At 54.9% G+C, this 14,378-nt stretch overlaps 2 protein-coding genes across 3 annotated transcripts in view; one reads left to right on the top strand and one right to left on the bottom strand.

The window, feature by feature from the left end:
* FAM171A2 (family with sequence similarity 171 member A2) overlaps window positions 1-332 on the top strand; it is a 10,631-nt gene extending 10,299 nt beyond the window's left edge. Inside the window, exon 9 of the mRNA XM_044921738.1 lies at window positions 1-332. This exon is cut by the window's left edge and continues 45 nt beyond it. Within this exon, the coding sequence (XP_044777673.1) occupies window positions 1-310 (310 nt within the window). The 3' untranslated portion in view covers window positions 311-332.
* Window positions 333-923: 591 nt separating this feature from the next.
* On the bottom strand, window positions 924-7,580 carry GRN (granulin precursor). Of its 2 annotated transcripts, XM_021681628.2 has the most exons (14): window positions 7,528-7,566; window positions 5,093-5,256; window positions 4,841-4,985; window positions 4,591-4,716; window positions 4,396-4,480; window positions 3,814-3,926; window positions 3,582-3,717; window positions 3,357-3,451; window positions 3,003-3,126; window positions 2,613-2,710; window positions 2,277-2,522; window positions 1,804-2,037; window positions 1,469-1,699; window positions 924-1,373 (listed from the first exon to the last, which is right to left on the bottom strand). In XM_021681628.2, exons 3-14 carry the CDS (start codon window positions 4,976-4,978, stop codon window positions 1,236-1,238), a joined length of 1,764 nt encoding a protein of 587 aa, XP_021537303.2. In that variant the 5' UTR covers window positions 4,979-4,985; window positions 5,093-5,256; window positions 7,528-7,566; the 3' UTR covers window positions 924-1,235. The 2 variants fall into 2 exon arrangements, with proteins under 2 accessions (XP_021537303.2, XP_021537304.2); XM_021681629.2 differs by lacking the exon at window positions 5,093-5,256 and having other exon boundaries at window positions 7,528-7,580.
* Window positions 7,581-14,378: the final 6,798 nt, after the last annotated feature.

Below are 14,378 nucleotides of genomic sequence, written 5' to 3'. Positions count from 1 at the left end.
GGCGCTCAGCGAGGACACAGAGCCGAGCAGCAGCGAGAGCCGCACGGGCCTCTGCTCCCCCGAGGACAACTCGCTGACGCCGCTGCTGGACGAAGTGGCGGCGCCCGAGGGCCGGGCGGCCACGGTACCCCGGGGTCGGGGCCGCAGCCGCGGGGACAGTTCCCGCAGCAGCGCTAGCGAGCTGCGGCGCGACTCGCTCACCAGCCCGGAGGACGAGCTGGGGGCGGAGGTGGGCGACGAGGCGGGCGACAAGAAGAGCCCGTGGCAGCGGCGGGAGGAGCGGCCGCTTATGGTGTTCAACGTCAAGTAGCGCCCCCGCCCGGCCTGGCACCGCCCCCCCCCCGTCGGCCCCCCCCCCGAGGGCGCGCGCGCCGGGGGGGCCCGCGCTCTTCCCCGCCCCGCCCCCCCCGCCCGGCCTGGAGAGGGGCCCAGGGGCCTGCGGAGCTGTCCGGTGTTATGTGCTGGGTAATGTCTCGGGAGGGACCCGTGTCGGCCTCCGAGAGGGAGGTGGGAGGGGTCCAGACCCCCATTGGGAGGGGCTGGGGAAGGAGGGCTGGGGGTGGGGGGAAGCAGTGCCTCTGTAAACGCGGCTGTACATAGAAAGATCTATCGTGGGAAAGCAGGAGGGGCGACTGGGCCTCAGCTGCTAGTGTGAGGGCTGGGAAGGGAGGGGACCTTCTCTGGGGACCCCGCCCGAGAGGGGAGGGGTGCTGCTTGCTGACTAGCCCACCTCTGGTGGCTGGGGCGGCTCTGGGGACTAGGGGATCATGTGATGGGATTGCTGTGGGCAACAGCAAATATAAAACTGGTGAGATTAACTCCGCATGTGTCTTTCTGTGGGGTTGGGGAATGTGGACACTGGATGGGGGCCCTTGCTCGGGGGGAGGGGGGCAGGCAGGGTGGCCAAATCAGACACTGTTAAGAAAGTGTACAAACTTTACTGCAGCACATACACACACACACACGCATGCCTGTGGATAGGGAAGAGCACCTGGCCACAGGGTCCACAGAAATTGGGGGAGGGGATGGCAGCTTGTAACGTGGCTTTCACCAAGGCCCTCCTTGAGACAGAGAAGGCCTTAGATTGAGGCCCCACCTCCCATGATGGGGGGGGATCAGAATGGGGGACTCCAGGAGAATTTGGTGGAGGAGAAGTGCTGGGGACACCTGAGCAGTAGGGACCCTCTGAGCAGGGTCCTGAGGGCTGCAGACTGTCTTCAGTCCTTAGTCTCGCCTCACAGCAGCTGTCTCGGGGCTGGGTCCCTCAGTGGCATGTCCCAGCGCAGGCTCTCCTTCCGCAGACACTTGGTGCTCTTGAACCCGCATCGGAAGCCAGCGGGGCAGCAGTGACGCTGATCGGCACAACAGATGCCCTGGATGGCCGGGGGGCGGGCGGGGAGTCAGAGTTGGGCCACGGCAAGGCCTGGCTCCCATGCATACCCCCCAGCCCCGGGGCCGGGGCACTCACCTGGGGGTAGGGACAGCAGGCCCAGCCCCCTCGGCTATCGCGGCAGCAGGTCTGGTTATCGTGGCAAAAGTGCCCTGCCCCACACTTCACGTTCCCCACACCCACGCGAGGGCCACGGGCCAGGCGGGCAGCCAGGTGGGCCGAGTCGGCCTCCTTCTCGCAGGTTCGAGCCTTCACGTTGCACGTGTACCCAGCCGGACAGCAGTGCTGGCGGTCCTCACAGCACACAGCCTGGGAGGGACAGGGTGGTGTTCACCTCTCTCCTCCTCCCCCGGGGGTGGGGGGATGGGAGGGGAACTCGGCTCTCCGGTCCAGGAAGGCAGGCGGGCACTCACGTGAGGCAACTGGCAGCAGGCCCAGCCCCCACTCAGGCTGGGGCAGCAGGTCTGCCCCACGGGGCAGCTGGTGTGCTGGTCACAGCCTATGTCTCTGCGGCGAGACGGGGAAGCCCGGCGGGCAGGTGTCTTCTCCAGTCCAGTCACTGTCTCGCCCCCCCTCTGACAATGCCCTTCGGCCAAGCACGTGTAGCCATAGGGACAGCAGTGCTCATGGTCTGAGCAGCAGACAGCCTGCGGGGGGCAGCACAGGATGGTCTGGGAAGCTGCGATGTGGGACAGAAAAGCTGAGCCCCTGCCTATCCCGACTCTCTCTCCCGCTCACAGCTCCTCCAGCTGGGAATGAACCTGACCGAGCTGGTGGGCCCCCTGTGGGCCAGAGGACAGAACAGCAAAGCAACAGGAGTCTGACCACCTGCCCAGGCCAAGACACTGTCGCGACCCCCCCCATTGCTCTCCCCCCACCTACGCACCTCTGGGGCAGGACAGCAGCCCCACTCCCCGGATGCGAGTCGACAGCAGGTATTGTAGGAGGGACAGCTAGTGATGTTATCACAGGGGACATCGTTCTCCATGGCCTGGGTGTTCAGCAGGCGAAGGCGGGCTACAGTCCGCACCATCCAGGGCACGTGGTGGGCCTTCTGTTCACAGGTGCCCTTCTCTGTGTCACATTTAAACCCAGCTGGGCAGCAGTGTACGTGGTCCTCACAGCACACAGCCTAGGGTGGATGGACAGGGGACAGTGGGCCCAGGGGCCTCGCTGGCTGCGGCCTTCTGCTCAGCCCGGCCCACCCACCGCTCCTGGGTACCTGGGCAAAAGGGCAGCAGCCCCAGGCCCCCGACTGTAGGCGGCAGCAGGTGTAGCCGTCTGGGCAGCTCACCTCCATGTCACATTTCACCTCCTGCACTGTGAGAAAGGCACGGAGGACGGGTCAGCAGTGGCCGTGGGGCGCCCTGGGGAGCCCAACCCTTGGCCGGCTCCACAGCTAGAGCCAGATGCTGAGGATGGACAGTATCCTTAGGCCACCCCAGCAGTGATGCGAAGGCAATGACTAGTGTGGAGGAGAGGGGGCCGTATCTGCCCTGTCCCCTCCATGTGGCCCTCAGTCCCCCACCCCCACATCTGTTCCTGGAACAATTCGTGGAGAGTTCCCGCACACAGAGCCAGTGGAATGGGGCCTGTAGCCTGCCTCTGGTACCTGTGTGTGCTGGCAGCTTGGTGAGGAGGTCCGTAGTGTTCTCCTGGGAGAGGCACTTACTCTGGACTAGGTCGCACACAGTGTCCTGGGGGCAACAGTGCAGGTGGTCCGAGCAGCAGATGGCCTGTGTGGGGGTGGGGGTGGGGGATGGTCTCTGGGACTTTGGGTCTCAGGGGAGCTCAGGGAGCGGCCAGGTGACAGCTGACACTGCCTCTATCCCCCACTAGGGGGCGGCATGAGTCCCGAGCAGGCAGGCTGGGCCCCTGCCCCCCCCACCTGCCGGCCAGCCCCAACCCCTGGAGTCCCTGGGAGGTAGGTGTGCGCCCAGCTGTGAGCACACAGCCCCTCACTCACATTAGGCATTGGGCAGCAGCCATACTTCCCACTAGGCAGCTCGCAGCAGGTAGAACCATCAGGACACTGGGACTGCCCATCGGGGCACAGGACCACTGGAAGGGGAGAGAGGCGGGCGGGGCAGCTACAGCCCTGAGGAACTCTTCCCCGAGCTGGGGAGCTGGGAGCCAGACAAGGCCTCGCCTCCCTTCCAAACCACACCCCGATGCTCTCCCACCGCCTTACCTGCCCTGTTACTCCTCTGTGCAGGGACCTTCTTCGCCAGGGGGTGGGTGCCCGTGGCCGTGAGGCAGCGGGCATGAGCCAGGTCGCAGGAGGTCCCATGGGGGCAGCAGTGCACCTTGTCTTCGCAGCAAGAAGCCTGACAAGAGATGCTCCCGACCTCTGTCTTTGCCCCCTCCCGCCCCTTGCTCTGCCCTGGCTGCTCCCCCGCACCCCCAGCTTCCCGAACCTGTACCTGGGGCATGGGGCAGCACCCCCAGGAGCCATCTCGCATAGTGCAGCACGTGGAGGAGTTGGGGCATTCGAACTGGCTGTCAGGGCACTGGATGGCACCCAAGGGGTTGGTATCTGTGGACAGGAGGACCCAGGATTCGGCCAACCCGGGTTAGTGAAGGCCATCGCTCCCATCACTCAAGGAGCTGCAGGCCCAGCTCCCGGGGGGACTGGGGGTCCGGCACTAGGGCTCGGCGTTCTCCCAGACACTCCTAACCCACTCTCCCCACCAGCCAGTCCTTGCCTCAGTGATACGGCACAAGGCAGGGGCGTCCACTGACTACGGTGGCCTTAAAACACCCCGGCTTGGCCTCTCTCCACCCTCCCAATGCCTGGCCCAGGGCCTGGAGTCCGGCATTCTCTCCTGCCCCTTCCCAGCCTCGTGCTGTCCCTCTGTCTGGAGCAAAGGGGTTGCTTAGTACAGATGCCACAAGAATGAGGGCACAAGGGCAGGAATCAGGTCACCCAGCTGGCTGGGCTCCTGGGCCGTCCAGCCTCCACATGCTGTCCACCTGCCTGCCGTCCACCTCCGCTCCTGCCGCACCTGATCTTTGGAAGCAGGACCGCCCGTCAGCCCTGCAGTGATAGCCCCGCGGGCAGCAGTGGCGGCCATCGGCGCACGACACGGCCTGTGGGACACAGAGACACCTGCATTGGCTCAGCCCTTTTACCTGGGGTGAGCAGGGGGAACATCGAAATGCAGACCTGAGCCCCTCCACCGAGCTAACAGCACGCTCACCTCTGAGAACGGGCAGCAGCTGGAGGTCCCCGAGATGGTGACAAGGCAGGAGTAGCCAGGAGAGCAGTGGGCATCTAGCTGGCAGGGGCTGCCCAGCTGCCTGCTCAGCACTGTGGGCCACTGGCCCTGGAAAGCAAGAGGAGACGACAGAATGAAGGACCCAAGCCCGGTCCCCTCTTCTGGCCATGCTGAGATGCCCCTTCGGGACATCCCGGGCTGCCAGGTCCTGCCTGGGCTGCAGGACACTCACCGGAACAGGACTGCAGCAGCTGTAGCTGGCTCCTCCTGGGTCCAGGCAGCAGGCCACCGGGCAGAACTGACCATCTGGGCACTGTGTTCCAGCCACCAGCCCTGCCACCAAGGCCACCCAGCTCACCAGGGTCCACATGGTCTGCCTGCAAAATACCAAGAGGCATTTGGAGACTAGCTTAAGCCCACGCAACCCTTGATTCTGGGGCGAGTCGCTCCCCCAGGCCCGGGCCGGCTACCACCGGAGCCTCACCAACAACTCCTTGTCCAGGCAGGAAGCAAGATGTGGGGCCCAAGATTCAGCTTCCTCTATGTGTGCTCACTCGTGCACCAGCGCATGGACAGTGATGAGCATGAATACTGACACAGGACGGGTGTCAGTTCGTGTCCCCAAAATGTGGCCAAACGTCTCAGTCTCTGTGGGTGAGTGTGTAAAGACGTAGGTGTGTGAAAGGAAAATTTGTGGGGTTTGTGGGTCTGGTCTGTAGGGCCATGGGTCACCTCCAGGGAGTGGGCGAGGCCTCAGGAGCCATGGGAGGACTGGGCTGGGGAGCAGAGAGGGAATCCCCCCTTGTGGAATAAACAGGGTTGCACTTCCCCAGCCAGCCCCCTGCAGATGCCTCCCAGCTGATGCTGTGTTCACACCTGCCAAGGCCTGTTGGGGGGGGGGGGGTGTCACATGATGACATGGGAAATCATGGGGTTGAGAAAGTTGTGAAAAGGGAAGTGTGGTAGCCAGTGGAATCTGGGCTGCCTTCCCCAGAGGCCAGCCACACCTGCCCCCCCCAACTGTCCCCAAACCACCCAGGGAAGGGGGGCACAGGCTGGGCCAGCCTTTGAGACATCTGTGTTCTCAGGGCCCCCCAACACCACCAGACCCTTTCAGACTCCCCAAACATACCACCCCCAACCCCAACCCCCGCTTCTCCTCCTACCCAGAAGCCGTGATGAGGACCACATGCGCCCGCCCAGCTGCACCAGCAGAAGGAAACGATTATGAAGTTCTGTAGGGAGTAGCCTCTCATTTCCTAAATGACTCTTCCCCAAGCTCAGATAGCCCCACTAGTTCAACAGGTTGGGCCCAGGAGATGATACCCTGCCTAGAGGGGCAAAACCAGTAATGTTTGTCAAGCCTCTCCTGGCCCAGTTACAATACTATTTTCTTTTTTATTTGCAACCATCATCCAAAGTAGTTGTAATACTTTTACTTTTCAAAGCAGGAAACTGAGGCTGAGAGAAGTTAAGTAACATGCCCATGTCATATATCCAGTCACGGAGATGACAGGCTTTGATGGCTCCAAAGCATACTGGACCTGGGCTCATGTCACAAAGTGGAACCATGGACAGTGCCCGGGAATGGACCCCAAACTCTGGGAGAGTGGAGGCTGGGGTCCAAGCAGAGGAGGGAGATAGTTGTTGCACTTTCCCAGCTCAGGTGCTGCCAGGATACTGCACTTGGGTGCTAGTCCTCAAATCGCTACCACTGATGGTGAGAGCCTCAAAAGTTGCTCTCTGTCTCTGGGCCTCAGTTCCCCCGGGGGGTCTCTGGACACTGACACTAGGTGTGGCGAGGACTTACACCCACCCAGTCACTCAAATCCTTCTCTCCCTCACCTGGCTCTCCTCAGTGTCCCAGCTCAAAGACCATTTCCAGGAGGCCACTGCCTAGCTGGTCCTGGACCTTGGCCCCTTTCACCCTCCCCTCTACACGCACAGCTCCCAGGCAAGGCTGGTCCCACCTGTTTCTTGGGAGTCAAACCTCAACCCTCCATAGGCTGTCCCGCTGTCTGGGCTTAGGCCAGAAGGGGTGCCTGTCTGCACAAATCTGGGACCACGGGGCACCCTAGTAACTTATTTATGCATACTTTCCATCCTTGGTATCCTAAGGTTAGGGAGTATAGCATGTGCTCCTAGTGAATACCAATGTACGGAGGCGCACACACTCGGGACCAAGGATGCGGGGAGAAGGTGCCTAATTCCTCTCAGCAGGGTTCTGAGTGGTAGCCTCTCTCACCCCCACCCCACACTGCCACAGTAGAGAGGGACAGGAGCCTCTTCAAGCCCCCAGCTCTGCCATCCTCCACTAGGTGGCAGCCCCCAACTCCGAGCGTCAGGAGAGAGATTCCCAAAAGGTGAGCGAACTCAGCTGCGAGTGAGCAGGAAAAGTGGCGGGGAGAGGCGGAAGTTGGCTGGTCCCACCCCCCACGAGAGGAAGTAAGGGAGAGCCAGACACAACCCGGGCGTTCGGTCATTACTCCCTAGTTCCCGCTGCCTTGGAGGTGGGCAGGGTCTCCAGCCCACTCGCAGCCGTCTGAGCTCCGCGACCAGGGCGGGCGCCTCTCTCGCTCCCAGGCACCCCGGGGACCACCCACCACCACCAGCAGCAGCACCTGGGCCGATCGGAAGCCGGCTGGAGAATGGAGTGGCCCCTGCTTTGGGGGAAGGGGTTGCAGCTTCCAGGGACGCTGGAGAGGAAGACAGCCTCCTTCTGATGGGGGTCAATGCAATCACTGCTGACTCCCACCCCCCCGTAAAACTGCCTCCAGTGCATTGAAACCCCCAAAGGAGCTTCTCTAAGCCAGTCTTCTCTTGCCTCCCGGCTGAAACTCCGGCGGAACCTCAAGCCCTCGCGTCCGCCCGGCCGGACCCTTGGAGGAAGCAAGAGGTCTGCGCGGCCACCCTCCTTACCTGCGACCGGCTCCGCGCTCGCTGGGTAGCCTCCGCCGGGAAGCTCGCGGACTAGGGCCTGGCGGCGCGATGGCCCGCCCACCTCAGTTTCCATTGGCCAGGTGTCCGGGCTGTCGCGCTCCTACTGGCTATTGATCGACGTGGAGGCGGGGCCAGCCTGGAAAGCTGTGCTTTTTTTTCTTACTCAATTCTCTTTCCTGGCCCTCCCTTCGTCTCTCTTCCCACCCTCCCCCCTCGCTTTTACGGGATCATGTGATTGGAGAATCATGTGACGTCCTGAGCCGGCTCAGCCGGGCTTCGGGCGCCTGGTAGGGTTTGTCCGAGTTGGGGCAGCGCCTGTAAGAGGACGTTGACTGACTGGGGAGCTTCCCCTTACAGGGTGCGTTCCAGGGCGTTCACGGGATGTCTGCTTCTGGATTAGGGACATTTGTGCATCCTGTTTCTACTCTGTTCAACAAACTCAGAATAAATGATGGGCGGCTAGGCCCCACAGGGGTTGAAGGAGGGTTGTGAGGGCAAGGATAGACAGCTCTCGGGCCCTTTCCTCAGGGTGCTCACAGCGGGGCGTGAGTGGGTGGAGGGATGAGACAGGCTCACATTAAATCTAATTTAAGGTGCAAGGTCGTGTGCCAGGTGTTATGGATGTGTGTAGGTCAGAGGTGATAGGTTGACTCTGGGCAGAGAGGAAAAGATTTAATTCCACCTCAAGGGCACCTTTTTTCTTTAAGATTTTATTTATTTGAGAGGGGCGCCTGGGTGGCTCAGTCGTTGGGCGTCTGCCTTCGGCTCAGGTCACAATCCCAGGGTCCTGGGATCGAGCCCCGCATCGGGCTCTCTGCTCCGCAGGAAGCCTGCTTCTCCCTCTCCCACTCCCCCTGCTTGTGTTCCCTCTCTTGCTGTGTCTCTCTCTGTCAAATAAATAAGTAAAATCTTAAAAAAAAAAAAAGAGATTTTATTTATTTGAGAAAGAGCATGAGCAGCGGGAGGGGAGAGGCAGAGGGAGAAGCAGACTCCCCTCTGAGCAGGGAGCCTCCCTCGGGGCTCGATCCCAGGACCGAGATCATGACCTGAGCGGATAGATGCTCAACCGACTGAGCCACCCAGGCGCCCCTTAAGGGCACATTTTTGAGCCGAATCTGGGAGGATAGTAACTGGCAGTTGGAGAGGGGTTGGAGAAGTGCCTGGACAGGGGAGTGTTGGGAAGAGCATTAGGAAACCAGATGGGAAGAGCAGCCTTGAGCAGGAATTAAATGCCAAGTTCAACGTAGTGGGCTTGAGGAGCTCTTGGGTGCCTGACACAAGGCTGGGCTGGGGGTGGGTGCATAGTGGAAGTGGCTTCCTCCTTTGAGTCAGCCCTGCCTTCCAGGAATGGACATGACCGGTGAGGAGAGAAACATACCACACAGAACAGATTGGCCAGCAACAAGAGCCAGGCTGATCGGTGCCAAAGGGCCTGGCTCCGGCCAAAATGGTTGATAGATGCACCAGGAGAGAGGAGAGGCCCAGAGAAAGCCTGGTGCCAGGCCTGGAAGGACGGGCTGTGTTTGGTTATACTGAGTGGATGGAGAGTACTGTGGGCTAAACAAAGAGCTTGAGCGGAGGGGGAGGCTGGGGAAGGGACAAACAGCCCACTTCAGGGGTGGTGGCAGTCTGCGTGGGGGTGTGGCAGAGTTGAGGAATCCTTTGGCAGTGGTGCTCAGCCTGGGGCTAGAGAGGGTCTGGAGAGTGAGTGAGGCTCCTGCTGAGAATCAGGACAACTCTGCCCGCTGGGGACATTTGTGCACAGTTTCTGTCCTGTGTATCCTGAGGCAAGGGGGTGGGGTCCAGCCTATGCTTCCATTACCAAAGTACCACATGCACACACTTTTCATGAAATGTTAGGCTAATCAGTAAATGAACCTATTAATCACAGCTACACAGAACCATTAAAAAAAATAAACTCAGGAAAAAAGAAAACTAGAGTGACTGAAACAAGTATCATGAAAAGTATCCTTAAAGGAGTGATTTACCCACCAGGGACATTCGGCAGTGTGCGGAGATATCCTGGGTCACAACTAGGGCGAGGTCCTACTGGCATCTAGTAGGCAGAGGTCAGGGATGCTGCTAAACATCCCACAATGCAGAGGACAGCCCCACAACAAAGATTATTCTGCCCAAAATATGCGTAGTGCTGAGGTTGAGAATGCTCTCTAAAGAATTATAAACAGTCTCTGTGAAAGAGCTCAACGTTTCCTTCACACAGTTTCTTTTCTCTTATTTCATATATATATATATATATACACACACACACATATATGTAACTCTACACCCAAAGTGGCGCTTGAACTCACAACCCTGAGATCAAGAGTTGCATGCTCTACTGACTGAGCCAGCCAGGTGCCCCACTTATTTCAGATATTTTTACTTAATGTTACCTGATTTCTAAGCAACAGTAGATTATAGATAGATCAGGGGATGTGTGCATTGACGTTTCTAGAAGCAGTCACTTTGAGTTTACCAAGGATTAACAGCACTTAATGGGAAAAAATGCAAAAGGCAGACTGAAGGACTTAAAAGCTCAACATCCTGGGGACATAGGATAGGGGCAAAAAGTCCTGGATGAGTCAATGGGCCTTGTAGGCTTCACTCTCAAGGGACAAGGTAATTAATAGTCAAGGTGTGAGCCCAAGCTTTAGAAAAATATGAAGCATGCAGTTACTCTGATTACTATGGCAAAGAAATGTGAAATATATTTATTAAAAAAAATGTATTCACTTGTCAAATGGATGCAGTGACATTCCACTTCGGTGGAGAGGGTACAGTTCCCCTGAGGGCTGCAGAACATCTCTCACATTCCTCAAGAAACACTCCAGTGTCCTTAAACCCTTCGATTTAGGAATCTCTCTCCCTCTGCTTTTTGCTATCAAGGAGGGTGCATCATTTTTTTAAATAGAGAGGACTAAAAAGAAGCAAACTTCAGAGTCAGAAAGAAATATGGCATAAAAGGGTCCATCCCCATTTGCCCCATTCCCTGAGCCTTCCCAGCCCCCTTTGGCCAGGCCTTGTGATTTTTAATTTTGATGAAATCAATTGACTGTAAATGTGAGGGTTTATTTCTGGACTCAATTCTAGTCCATTGATCTCTATATCTGTCCTTACACCAGTACTGCATTGTCTTGATTATTATAGTTTTGTAGCAAGTTTTGAAACTGGAAGAAGAACTCCAATTTCTTTTTCAAAATTGTTGTCGCTATTTGGGTACCTCAAAGTTCTATATGAATTTTAGGATCATTTTCTGATTCTAAAAGGTGACAGCTGAGATTTTGGTAGGGAATTCACTGAATCCACAGGTCAATTTGGGGAGTATTGCCAGCATAACAATATTAAGTCTTCCTATCCATGAACATGGGATGTTTTTACATTTATCAGTTTGACAGTTGCCAAGTATTCTACACTGTAGATGTTACATAGTTTACTTAACCAGTCTCATTTAATGGACTTTTGTGTTTCCATTTTTTTGCAGTTACAAATAATTATGCAATAAATATGTGTGAACATGGTTCTGAGTGCACATGTGGGAGTTAAATCCCTAAAAGTAGTATTTCTGGGTAAAGGGTATGCACATTTGAAATGTTAATGCTAAATTGCTTTAAAATTTTTCCAATTTACACTCCCAGTCACAGTATTTGGGGGAACTTATTTCCCATACACTCATCAACATTGAATATGCCAGTTTATTTTTTAAAAAGGTTTTTATTTATTTAAGAGAGGAGCAAGAGGGGCACCTGGGTGGCTCAGTCAGTTAAGTGTCTGCCTTCAGCTCAGGCCATGATCCTGGAGTCCTGGGATTAAGCCCCGCATTGGGATCCCTGCTTAGCAGGGAGTCTGCGTCTCCCTCTCCCTCTGCCCTTCCACCTGCTTGTGCTCTCTTAAAAAAAAAAAAAAGAATAAAATCTTTAAAAAAAGAGAGAGAGCAAGAGTGCAAGAGTGGAGGGAGAGGCAGAGGGAGAGGGAGAGAGAATCTCAAGCAGACTCCTCGCTGAATGTGGAGCCTGATGTGGGGTTTGATCACACAACCCTGAGATCTTGAGACAAAATCAAGAGCAGGATGCTTAACCAACTGAGCCACCCAGGCACCCCGAATATTCCAGTTTAAAAGATGTTTTGCCAGGGGCACCTGGCTGGCTCAGTCAGAAGAGTGTGCAGCTCTTGATCTCAGGGTATGAGTTTGAGCCCCATGTTGGGTGTAGAGATTACTTAATTAAATAAACTTATAAACTTATAAATAAATAAATAAATAAATAAATAAATAAATAAATAAATAAATAAAAACTATTTTGCCAATCTAATGACAAAAGATAATCCATGGTTGTTTTATCTGTATTTCCTTGATCTCTAACGAAGCTGAGCATTTTTTCATATGCTTATTCTGCTTATGTATTTCTTCTGTGAATTGCCCGTTCTTATTTTTGTTAGGGTTCTCCAGAGAAACAGAACCAACCAATGTGTATGTAGAAAGACATTTATTGAAAGGAATTGGCTCAGGTGATTATGGAAGCTAACAAGTACAAAATCTGAAGTGTGGGCCAGTAGGCTGGAGACCCAAAAGAGCCGAAGGTGCCGATGAAGTCCAAAGGCAGTCACTGGAGAATTTCTCCTTGTTTGGAAAGGCCAGTTTTAGCGATGCCTGGGTGGCTCAGTCGGTTGGGCAGCTGCCTTCGGCTCAGGTCATGATCCCAGGGTCCTGGGATCGAGTCCTGCATCGGGCTCCTTGCTCAGCAGGGAGCCTGCTTCTCCCTCTGCCTGCCACTCCCCCTGCTTGTGCGCTCTCTCTCTCTCTCTCTGAAAAATGAATAAATAAAATTAAAAAAAAAGAAAAGCCATTTTTTGGGTGTTCTATTCAGGCCTTCAATGGACTGGATGAGGCCCACCCATATTATGGAGGACAACTTGCTTTAGCCAAAATTTATCAATTCAAATGTTAATCTCATCCAAAAACACCCACCAAGTTGACACATAAAACTAACCATTACATTATTCTTGGTTATTTTTCTTCAGTGTTTGTCTTTTTCTTGTTGAACTGTGGGAAATCTTTGTATATTCTGGATATTATATATATTGCAAATATTTCCTCCCAATGGGTCATTTGTCTTTTATCATTGTTTATGGTTTCTTTTGTGGTCAGAAGTTGTGTTGTTGTTATGCCATCTGAAATCTAGTGATCAATCTTTTCCTTTATGATTTCTGCCTTTCCCCCCTTCTCTTGCTTAAGAAGTTATAAGTATGTTCTTTCATAAATATGGTCTGTTTCTTTTTTTAAAAGATTTTATTTATTTATTTATTTGAGAGAGAGAGACAGAGAACAAGTGGGGGAGGAGGGGCAGAGGGAGAGGGAGAAGCAGGCCCTTCCCTGAGCAGGGAGCCCGACTTGATCCCAGGACCCCGGGATCACAACCTGAACAGAAGGCAGACACTTAACTGACTGAGCCACCCAGGTGCCCCAATATGGTCTGTTTCTATTCCTACTACAGCCCCAGCTGCAGCTGCATGACCTCAGAGGCACCAAAAGTAACAGGAGGTTTCACTGAGAAGCCTGGCATGGAGAGGCCCCTGGATGTGTCTCCCTGGCCAAGAAGTTCCTCCAGGCCAGCCCCAGGGTTGCTTTCAGAGGTGGTGATCTGGGTGAAGGATTGGGCAGCTTCCTTCTCTCTCCTTCCTCCATTTCTGTCAGCCTCTCCCCATTCTTCCAATTGCCCCTCAGGGGTTTCTTCATCCAGAGTTACTGTTCTGCCCCCAGTGGAAGAGTCGCAGGGGCCCCAGGGCTGGGGCCTTTCCCCCCAAGATCCTGAGTTGCCAGATAAAACATAGGATGTCCAGTTAAATTTGAATTTCAGACTGGAAATGAATTTTTTTAGTGTCAGTATGTCTCATGCAATATTTGAGACATACTTACACTTAAAAAGCATTCATTGTGTATCTGAAATTCACATTTAACTGAGCATCTTGCATTTTTATTTGCTAAATCTGGCAGCCCTAAAGACTAAGGTTGGAGTGAGGCCACAGAAACAGCCTCTCCTTGCTCAGACCTACTCCTTCCCCTTCCTGCCTGAGTCACCTTGGGGTGAGCAATTGTTGGCGCCTCCCTTCATCATGGGGCACCTGACTGGTGAGCCTGCTGGGCTCTGCTGGGTCCTCCAAGCTGTCTGGGTGGTGTGGGGGAGGGGATTTGGAATGGGGCCAGTGACCTGGCCAGAGGCTGTGGGAGGGTATTTGGCAACAGAGGTATTGGATGAAATCAGGAGACCTCAGTTCCTGTCCCAGCATAGGCTGTGAACTTGCCTGGTGCCGGTGGGCAGGCCACTTTCCTTGTTGTTGTTGTGTTTTAATCAATTACTGATTTTTTTTTCTTTTAAGTAATCTCTATGCCCAATGTGGGGCTCGAACTCACGATCAAGAGTCCCATGCTCCATGGGACTGAGCCAGCCAGGAGCCCCAAATCAATTATTATTTTTAACCAAAAGTAACATGTAAATAAATGCTATTCAAATTATTACACAAAGCAGCACTCTTGTCCTCTCTGTTTTCCTACCCCAGACATCCACTTTCAAATCCTTTAAGTTTCTTCTGTGAGTTTCCCTTGCATTTCTTTTTTTTTTTTTTTTAAAGGTTTTATTTATTTGACAGAGAGAAACACAGTGAGAGAGGGAACACAAGCAGAGGGAGGGGGAGAGGGAGAAGCAGGCTTCCCGCCGAGCAGAGAGCCCGACGTGGGGCTCGATCCCAGGACCCTGGGATCATGACCCGAGCCGAAGGCAGACGCTTAACGACTGAGCCACCCAGGCGCCCCTCTTTTTTTTTTTTTTTAAAGATTT

Source organism: Neomonachus schauinslandi, chromosome 15 (genome assembly GCF_002201575.2).
Source record: "Neomonachus schauinslandi chromosome 15, ASM220157v2, whole genome shotgun sequence".
NCBI classification, from domain to species: domain Eukaryota; kingdom Metazoa; phylum Chordata; class Mammalia; order Carnivora; family Phocidae; genus Neomonachus; species Neomonachus schauinslandi.
Note: the sequence above shows the minus strand (reverse complement) of the source record. Positions and strands in the feature narration are given on the sequence as shown.